General features: G+C 46.3%; 1 protein-coding gene across 1 annotated transcript; it reads right to left on the bottom strand.

The window, feature by feature from the left end:
• Positions 1 to 5,997: 5,997 nt before the first annotated feature.
• LOC146617668 (protein NLRC3-like) lies at positions 5,998 to 10,316 on the bottom strand. Its single transcript, XM_085372667.1, has 4 exons — positions 10,285 to 10,316; positions 9,821 to 10,049; positions 6,252 to 8,031; positions 5,998 to 6,175 (listed from the first exon to the last, which is right to left on the bottom strand). The coding sequence occupies exons 1-4, from the start codon at positions 10,285 to 10,287 to the stop codon at positions 5,998 to 6,000; spliced, it is 2,190 nt and encodes a 729-aa protein (XP_085228793.1). The 5' UTR covers positions 10,288 to 10,316.

The following is a 10,316-nucleotide window of genomic DNA, read 5'->3' as shown; positions in this document are numbered from 1 at the left end:
CCTTTGCTTTCATGCCCTGCTGTGTCTTCAAAACAGAGCAGAACAGAGTCTCCTCTCCAGTACTCTCGGACAGACCTTCTTAGTGAGGCTGAGTAGTGGGATACCTCTATAATTGGAACACTGCTTTCAGTTCCCCTTCTTAAAGACAGGAACCATCACCTGACCCTGCCAACCCCGATGATCTACCCCAGACAAACAACATTACAGAGACGTGTCAACCATGACAGCCCCACCACATCCAGAACCTTAAGAAACTTAAGGGGAAATCTCATCCACCAAAAATTCCCTGCCACCAAGGACTTATTTAAGACCATTAGTGAACTCAGCCTAGTGATGCCTAAGTTGTCCCCTTTAATTCCTAGACACTGCTTTCTCTAAGGATGGATATTGGAAGAATTGAGGAGGTGCCTAAGGTATTGGATTCACTGGCTGACTATATCCTCAACTGAAGTCAGAAACAACCAATGATGAGAATAACAGCATTATAAGTAACAGCGTTACTTTTTTCAGTAATGAGAAATCTAACTAATTACTATTTTTATCGTTACAAGACCGTTACCGTTACTAACAAGAAAATGCAGTGCGGTCGCATTACTATTTTTCAACAAACAGATGGTTGAAGCTGCCTTCAGCTTACCGCACTTTATATCAGTTGCACCGAAGTAGCTGTCTACGTAAGTAATCTGGGCACTGCCGCTTTAGGTAACTTCTACTTACTCAAAGTTACTAGTAACTTCGAGTAACTAGAAGTTGACTGAAGGTTTGCCAGAAATGCTTGAGAAGAATCTCAGTCTAAAGGTGAGTTTTTGCACAGCTACTGTAAGAATACAGTCTTCTTGGGCTGCAGTACCTGTAAGTTGTCTCAGGAGTCCAGCAGGCTAACTAAGGACTTTTTCAGTTTGATGGCTCTGGTCACTTTTAGTGTCCACCATCTGATTTTGAAATTAATATTATGACACATGCCAACCACCATGAGGCCACAGCTTTATACAGACTCCTCAGCCAAGGAGTTCTATGACATCGTCCTTTTGGACTTAGTATCCCCTGTTTATCTTACGGAAGGCTTTCAAAGCTCTGTCAAAGGTGAGAATTTAAGGTTTTGCAGACCAGGGCCTCAGACATTACCAGTGCACCAATAGGACCATAGAGTTCCCTGATAGGGCATCCTCTAGCACCCACACTGTTGTTCGGTATATAAGCACAAACAACAGTCAGGACTTGTTCCATGACTCCTCTGGGGTCTGCACATTTCTTTACATAGAATCACTTTATATCTTTCCCATAAACAGAAAAAAGGAAAAAGCAAAAAGGCTAAAAAAAAAACCCAAGTTAGATAAACCAACGCCATGTGAACTCTTGTTCATACCTTAGATTGTCCAGTCTCCACTGAGTATTCTTCACTCCCTTAGAAAGCTCCTCCACATGAGAGTCTCCTGGATGATTGTAGCTCAAATCAAGATTTCTCAGATGGGAGGGGTTAGACCTCAAAGCCAAGACCAAAGATTCACCTCCATCTTTTGTGATCAGACAACCCGAGAGACTAAAGTTTTGAAAGAAGAAAAAAGTCCAGGATGAGCATGCATAAATAATAATACTGCAATACTTGCTCTTGGGGACTTTAACAAAGCCAATCTGAGCCATGAGCTTCCGAAATATAAGCAGTATATTAAATGCCCGACCAGAGAGGAGAGGACATTAGACCACTGCTACAGCACGATCAGCGGGGCCTATCGCGCGGTGCCCCGCGCTTCACTCGGACTTTCTGACCACGTCATGATCCACCTAATCCCCGCGTACAGACAGAGGCTGAAGCTCTCCAAACCTGTCGTGAGGACTAAAAAACTGTGGAGCAACGAGGCTGTGGAGGAGCTTCGCACGTGTTTGGAGACCACAGACTGGGACACATTGAAGGCTGCTTCTAACAGCTTGGATGAGTTTACGGACACTGTCACCTCCTATATCCACTTCTGTGAGGACAGCATTGTGCCATCACGCACCAGGGTGAGTTATAACAATGACAAACCCTGGTTTACTCCTAAACTCAAAAAGCTGTGGCTGGAAAAGAGAAAGGCGTTCAGAAGCGGAGACAGGGACTGCTACAGAGAGGCCAAGTACAGGTTCACTAAAGAAGTGGACATTGCTAAACATCAGCACTCTGAGAAGATGCAGCAGCAGATCTCAGAGAATGATTCGGCCTCTGTGTGGAAAGGTTTTAGGAATATCACAAACTACAAGCCTAAAACCCCCCACTCCACTGATGACTTGCTCTTAGCCAACACCCTTAACGACTTTTACTGCCGTTTTGACGAGCCATCGGGCAGCCTTCACACCTCCAACGGCCCCAACAATAGAGGCACTTTGGACACAAATTCCCCCACCTCTCCCCCCTCCATAGAGCCATCACCACCTTCAAACTGTTCACCTACAACACCCCCCTCCTCACCCCACACAAAAGAGGATTTCACACCACCTCCTCCCACCACAACTCTTCATATTCATGAAGCAGATGTGAGGAAGCAGTTTAAGAATTTGAATGCTCGGAAAGCTCCCGGCCCAGACGGCGTGTCTCCTGCCACCCTCAGACACTGTGCAAACGAGCTGGCCCCAGTGTTTTCTGGCATTTTCAACTCCTCACTGCAGGCATGTCATGTGCCTGCCTGCTTCAAGTCCTCTACCATAATCCCTGTCCCCAAGAAACCTAGGATCACTGGACTAAATGACTACAGACCCGTGGCTCTGACATCTGTGGTCATGAAGTCATTTGAGCGCCTAGTTCTCTCCCATCTCAAGACCCTCACGGCCCCCCTCCTGGACCCCCTGCAGTTTGCATATAGAGCCAACAGGTCTGTAGACGACGCCATCAACATGGCCCTACACTTCATCCTGCAGCATCTGGACTCCCCAGGAACCTACGCCAGGATCCTGTTTGTGGACTTCAGCTCTGCCTTCAACACCATCCTTCCAGACCATCTCCGAGGCAAGCTTTCCCAGATGAATGTGCCTGATCCCATCTGTCGGTGGATCACTGACTTCCTGACGGACAGGAAGCAGCATGTGAGGCTGAGAAAGAATGTCTCGGACTCCCGGACCATCAGCACCGGCTCCCCTCAGGGCTGTGTTCTTTCTCCTCTGCTCTTCTCCCTGTACACCAACTGCTGCACCTCCACCCACCAGTCTGTCAAGCTAATCAAGTTTGCAGATGACACCACCGTTATTGGGCTCATCTCGGACGGGGATGAGTCTGCCTACAGGAGGGAGGTTGAACGTCTGGTGTCCTGGTGCAGCCACAACAACCTGGTGCTGAATGCCCAGAAGACAGTGGAGATTATTGTGGACTTCAGGAAGCACACAGCCCCACTCCCCCCCATCATCCTGACTGACACCCCCATCACCTCTGTGGACTCATTCCGCTTCCTGGGTACCACCATCACCCAGGACCTGAAGTGGGAGCCCACCATCACCTCCGTCATCAAGAAGGCCCAGCAGAGGATGTACTTCCTGAGGCAGCTGAAGAAATTCAACCTGCCAACACGGACGATGATGCAGTTCTACACTGCAATCATCGAGTCCATCCTCACCTCCTCCATCACCGTGTGGTACGCTGGAGCCACTATCAGGGACAAACAGAGACTGCAGCGTGTTGTGCGCTCTGCTGAGAAGGTGATTGGCTGCAGACTCCCATCTCTGCAGGACCTGTACACCTCCAGGACATTGCGGCGTGCAACTCGGATCTCAGCTGACCCTTCTCACCCTGGACACAGTCTGTTTGACCTGCTCCCCTCAGGCAGGAGGCTCCGGTCCATCCGCACCAGAACCTCTCGCCATAAGAACAGTTTCTTCCCCTCTGCTGTTGGACACATGAACAATAACCATATGACTGTCCCCGCCACTAACACATGACCCTACGCTGTGTCACTGCATCATTCCATGTTTGGCACTGATCACCACCTGCACGCATATCTTTCTACGTAGCACTCTTAATTCTTATTCTCATGTATATATCTCATGTATATCTCATGCACATATCTTTCTACGTAGCACTTTAATTCTTATTCTACTTTTATTTTTTCATGTCTATTTAAGTGCTATTTATGACACTATGTTTGCACTGAAGCACCGCAGCAATTTCCTAATGTTGTAAACCTGCTCAACATTTGGCAATAAACCCCTTTCTGATTCTGATTCTGATTCTGCAATTTAAAATAACACGTAAATCTCTCTCTCTCTCTCTCCCTCTCTCTCTCTCTCTCACACACACACACACACACACACACACACACACACACACACACACACACGCACACACACACACACACACACACACTGAATCATAACACCTCGCTGTCCTGTTCACTGGTACCATCCTGTTTCAAAGCAGCAACCATCGTTCCCATCCCAAAACAGTCAAATGTCACATGTCTGAACGATTTCAGACCTGTGGCACTCACCCCCATTCCCGCCAAATGCCTGGAGAGACTGGTCATTAAACACATCAGAGCTGCTTTTCCACCATCCCTGGACTCGCACCAGTTTGCATACAGGGAGAACCGGTCAACCGAGGATGCGATCGCCACAGTGCTGCACACATTACTGAAGCACTTGGAACACAGGAACACCTATGCACGGCTCCTCTTTGTAGACTACAGCTCGGCTTTTAATACCATCCGGCCATACAAACTCCGTCCCAAACTCCACCAACTGGGACTTAACTCCTCTCTGTGCAACTGGATTGTGGACTTCCTCACTAACCGTAGACAGAGTGTCAGAGTGGGTAAGAACACCTCTTCCACCCTTGTGGTCAACACCGGTGCCCCTCAGGGGTGTGTTCTGAGCCCTCTGCTATACACTCTCTTCACCCATGACTGTATTTCCTCCTGCGCGTCCAATCTCATTGTTAAGTTTGCAGATGACACCACAGTGCTCGGACTTATATCCAACAATGATGAGACAAACTATAGGACAGAGGTGCAACAACTAGAGTCATGGTGCCACGACAATAACTTGGTCTTAAACACCAAAAAGACCAAGGAGATCATTGTAGATTTCCGGAAGAGGGGTCATAACAACCATCTGCCTCTCTTCATTGGCAGTGAGGCGGTGGAGAGGGTGAGCAGTTTTAAATTCTTGGGGGTAACTGTGACCGAGGACCTGTCCTGGGGTAACCATATCACCTCAGTTGTACGGAAGGCCCAACAGCGCCTCTACTACCTGAGGAGACTGCGGAGCGCACACATTCCCAGATCTCTGATGTTGAACTTCTACAACTGTGCCATCAGCAGCGTTCTGACGTATGGATTTCTAGTGTGGTTCCCCAGCTGCACCAAGGCCGATCAGCAAGCACTCCAGCGGGTGGTGAAAGAAGCTGGCAGAATTATTGGAACAAGTCTGCCAGAGATCAGTAATATCTTCCCCACTCGCTGTCTGAGGAGGGTGCACAGTATCCTGCGGGACCAACATCACCCTGCGCGCCACCTTTTCCATCTGCTGCCCTCAGGGAGAAGGTACAGGTCTATACAGGCCAGAACATCCAGACTGGCCAACAGCCTGTATCCACAGGCTGTGAGGCTCCTGAACTCTCTGCCCCCCTCTCACGGACAATAACCATATCCAACTTCTTAATAGCAATGAACTGGTCTGCATTGGTGCATCATATCTTTATTCTCTTCCCCCTCCTGCCCCCCCCCCCCCCCCCCCCCTCTTTCTTAAATAGATAACTATCATATCTGATATCATATCTCACAGTACAATAATATTGAATGGGTTGCATTGTTGTATTTTGTCATGTTTCTCAGGTCTTTGTCTGAATTTCTACGAACATTATTGCTAAGGATTGTCTTATTGCATTGGAGTCACACTGGGTTAAATATGTACACTTGGGTTTTAAGGGGTATTTATTATTTTCTTCTTTTTTTTTTTTTTGGGTTGTATGGAAGCCCCAAACGCAATTTCATTGTTCTTGACAATGACAATAAATAAATAAATACTAAATACTAAATACTACCTTAGAGTTTCAAGTTTACAGTGTACACTTTTTAGTCCACCAGACAGCAGCTTCACGCCAGAATCTTGCAGGTCATTGTTACTCAGGTCCAGCTCTCTCAAACTAGAAGACTCGGAGCTGAGAACTGATGAAAGAGCTTTGCAGCTTCTCCACGACAAGTTACAACAGCTCAGCCTGAGAGAAAGAATTATTAATGAAGATAACAATCAAGAATGTAAAAACATTTATAATGGTTCATAAATCGACTTACAGAGCTTTCTTGGAGGCTTTGACCACTGGCAGAAGCCTCAGAAGAGCTTCCTCAGAAGCAGAGTATTTCTTCAGTTCAAATGAATCAAGATCTTCCTTTGATGACAATAAGATGAAGACCAGAGCTGACCACTGAGCAGGAGACAGTTTATCTGTAGAGAGACTTCCCGAAGTCAGAGACTGTTGGATCTCCTCCACTAGAGAACGATCATTCAGTTCATTCAGACAGTGAAACAGATTGATGCTTTTCTCTGCAGACTGATTATCACTGATCTTCTTCTTGATGTACTGGACTGTTTCCACATCAGTATTTGAACTACTTCCTGTCTGTGTCAGTAGACCTTTTAGGAGAGTCTGATTAGACTGCAGTGAAAGCCCAAGGAGGAAGCGGAGGAACAAGTCCAGATGACCATTTGAACTCTCTAAGGCCTTGTCCACGGCACTCTGGTGGAGATGTTTTAAAGAATACTGATCTTTTTTTTGCCGTTTCTCCAGCAGGTTGACTTCAGAGTTGATGAAGGTCAGATGGACATGAAGAGCAGCCATAAACTCCTGAATACTCAGATGGATGAAGCAGAACACCTTGTTCTGGTACAGTCCTCTCTCCTCTTTAAAGATCTGTGTGAACACTCCTGAGTACACTGAGGCATCCTTGATAATTACTTCAAAATCTGTCAGGTCTGATTCATAGAAGATCAGGTTTCCTTTCTGCAGCTGATCAAAAGCCAGTTTTCCCAGACACTCGATCATCTTCCTGCTCTCTGGACTCCAGTGCTGATCGGTTTCAGTTCCCTCATCATACTTGACCTTCTTCATTTTGGCCTGAACCACCAGGAAGTGAATGTACATCTCAGTCAGGGTCTTGGGCAGCTGTCCCCCCTCTCTAGTTTTCAGCACATCTTCCAGAACTGTAGCAGTGATCCAGCAGAAGACTGGGATGTGGCACATGATGTGGAGGCTTCGTGATTTCTTGATGTGGGAGATAATCCTGTTGGTCTGCTCCTTTTCTTTGAATCTCTTTCTGAAGTACTCCTCCTTCTGTGGGTCAGTGAACCCTCTTACCTCTGTCACCCTGTGAACACACTGGGAAAGAATCTGATTGGCTGCTGCAGGTCTTGTGGTTATCCAGAGGCGAGCAGAAGGAAGCAGCTTTCCCCTGATGAGATTTGTCAGTAGCACATCCACTGAGGTGGACTTTCTAGGGTCAGTGATGATTTTAGTTTTGTGGAAGTCCAGAGGAAGTCGACACTCATCCAGACCATCAAAGATGAACACAACCTGGAAGTCTTCAAAGCTCCAGATTCCTGCTTCTTTGGTTTCAGTAAAGAAGTAATGAACAAGTTCCACCAAGCTGAACTTTTTCTCTTTCAGCACATTCAGCTCTCTGAAAGTGAATGGAAACATGAACTGGATGTCCTGGTTGGCTTTGTCTTCAGCCCAGTCCAGAGTGAACTTCTGTGTTAGGACTGTTTTCCCAATGCCAGCCACTCCCTTTGTCAGCACTGTTCTGATTGGCTTGTCTTTAACAGGTGAGGCTTTAAAGATGTCTTCTTGTCTGATTGCAGTTTCTGGTCTGTTCAATTTCCTGGATACGGTTTCAATCTGTCTGATCTCATGTTCATCATTGACCCCTGCAGTCCCTCCCTCTGTGATGTAGAGCTCTGTGTAGATCTGATTCAGAAGGGTTGAGCTTCCAGCTTTAGCAATCCCCTCAAACACACACTTGAACTTCTTTTTCAGATTAGACTTCAGGTTTTTTTGGCACTTTGCAGCACGAGTTCCTAAATTAATAATTAAAAAACAAACAAACATTAGAATTGATTAGAATATTTGCCGTGGTGTTTCCTTTATTTAAGAACTGACAGGATTACCTTGGATTCCCTCAGCTCTCTGTAATTCACCTACCCTCTGCCTATCACCTACACTGAACAAAAATATAAACGCAACACCTTTGTTACTGCTCCCATTCCCCATGGGATGGATGTAGAGACCTAAAATTCATTCCAGATACACAATATAACCATCCCTCCCAAACAGTGGTCACAAATCAGTCCAAATGTGTGGTAGTGGGCACATCTGCTATATTGAGATAATCCATCCCACCTCACAGGTGTGCCACATCAGGATGCTGATCTGACATCATGAGTAGTGCACAGGTGTACCTCAGACTGCCCACAACAAAAGGCCACCCTGGAATGTGCAGTTTTGTCTCACAGCAAAATGCCACAGATGCCACAAGCAATGAGGGAGCGTGCAATTGCCATGCTGACAGCAGGAATGTCAACCAGATCTGTCGCCCGTGCATTGAATGTTCATTTCTCAACCATAAGCCGTCTCCACAGGCGTTTCAGAGAATATGGCAGCACATCCAACCGGCCTCACAACCGCAGACCTCGTGTAACCACACCAGCCCAGGACCTCCACATCCAGCAGGTTCACCTCCAAGATCGTCTGAGACCAGCCACCCAGACAGCTGCTGGAACAATTGGTTTGCACAACCAAACAATTTCTGCACAAACTGTCAGAAACCGTCTCAGGGACGCTCAACTGCATGCCCGTCGTCCTCATCGGGGTCTTGACCTGACTCCAGCTCGTCGCCGTAACAGACTTGTGTGGGCAAATGCTCACATTCGATGGCGTCTGGCACGTTGGAGAGGTGTGCGCTTCACGGATGAATCATGGTTCACATTGTTCAGGGCAGATGGCAGCTGAGAATGTCCCAGTTCTTGCATGGCCAGCATACTCACCGGATATGTCACTCATTGAGCATGTTCGGGATGTGCTTGACCAGCGTATACGACAGCGTGTACCAGTTCCCACGAATATCCAACAACCTCGCACAGCCATTGAAGTGGAGTGGACCAACATTCCACAGGCCACAATTGACAATCTGATAGACTCCATGCGACGATGTGTTGCACTGCATGAGGCAAATGGTGGTCACACCAGATACTGACCGGTTCTGGGTCCCCAGACCCCCAATAGCGCAAAAAACTGCACATTCCAGGGTGGCCTTTTGTTGTGGGCAGTCTGAGGTACACCTGTGCACTACTCATGATGTCAGATCAGCATCCTGATGTGGCACACCTGTGAGGTGGGATGGATTATCTCAATATAGCAGATGTGCCCACTACCACACATTTGGACTGATTTGTGACCACTGTTTGGGAGGGATGGTTATATTGTGTATCTGGAATGAATTTTAGGTCTCTACGTCCATCCCATGGGGAATGGGAGCAAAAACAAAAGTGTTGCGTTTATATTTTTGTTCAGTGTACTTTAGCCATTGATTTATGGGCTTTCCTGATGTAATCAACCATCTATAATGTAGTATGTCTGACCACAAAAGTTATAGATAAACAAATAGAAACATAAAAACAAAAGATGCATAAATGTTTATGTCTCTGTCATGCACCAGGGTGTTGTGTTAATCATGGTGCACATCATTTATGTTTCGATAAAGAAAAATTTATAGATCCAACAGAGTGTTTCTCAGACTGTGGGGCATAGAACAGCTGGGGTTGTAGACAAACTTGAGGAAATGCTGTGCATGTGTTCAAATCCTCTTACTGCTCTGCAGACACTCAGCCAGCTTCTCCTGCTTCATTTTCCTAAGGAATTGCAGCGTGATCTTCAAAAATGACTCTCTACTGCTCCTCCTCTGTTCTTCATCCTCAGCCTTCAGCACCTCCTCATCCTCCCTCTGACACTCTAACCATTCTGGATAGTCTGAAAGCACGACCTTCCTCATCTTCTTCAGCTCATTCTTTAAAAAACTGAACATGTTGTCCTCCAGCGTCTGGAAAAGGGATACATTTAGAACTTTAAACTTATTTTCAGTCATTTTCAGTTTCATCTATTAAGGTTTTGACAGAATTAGGACCATATATTCCACATTATAACCTTCATAATGTTTTTAACTAAATGAATCTAGTAATTCTCTCACTGAGTCTCATGTTTAAGGAGAGATGGAAACTAAATTACTTTTTCCTCATTGATGTGATATTAAACTGTTGACTCTTGAATCTTCTCACCATAAATATGGAGTCCAGATCAGACTGACCAC

This window comes from Diplotaxodon limnothrissa, linkage group LG15 (assembly GCF_057381915.1).
Source record: "Diplotaxodon limnothrissa isolate DT_005_m linkage group LG15, D_limnothrissa_male_GT1.1, whole genome shotgun sequence".
Taxonomy (NCBI): Eukaryota; Metazoa; Chordata; class Actinopteri; order Cichliformes; family Cichlidae; genus Diplotaxodon; species Diplotaxodon limnothrissa.
This window is presented reverse-complemented; position numbering and strand designations above follow the sequence as displayed.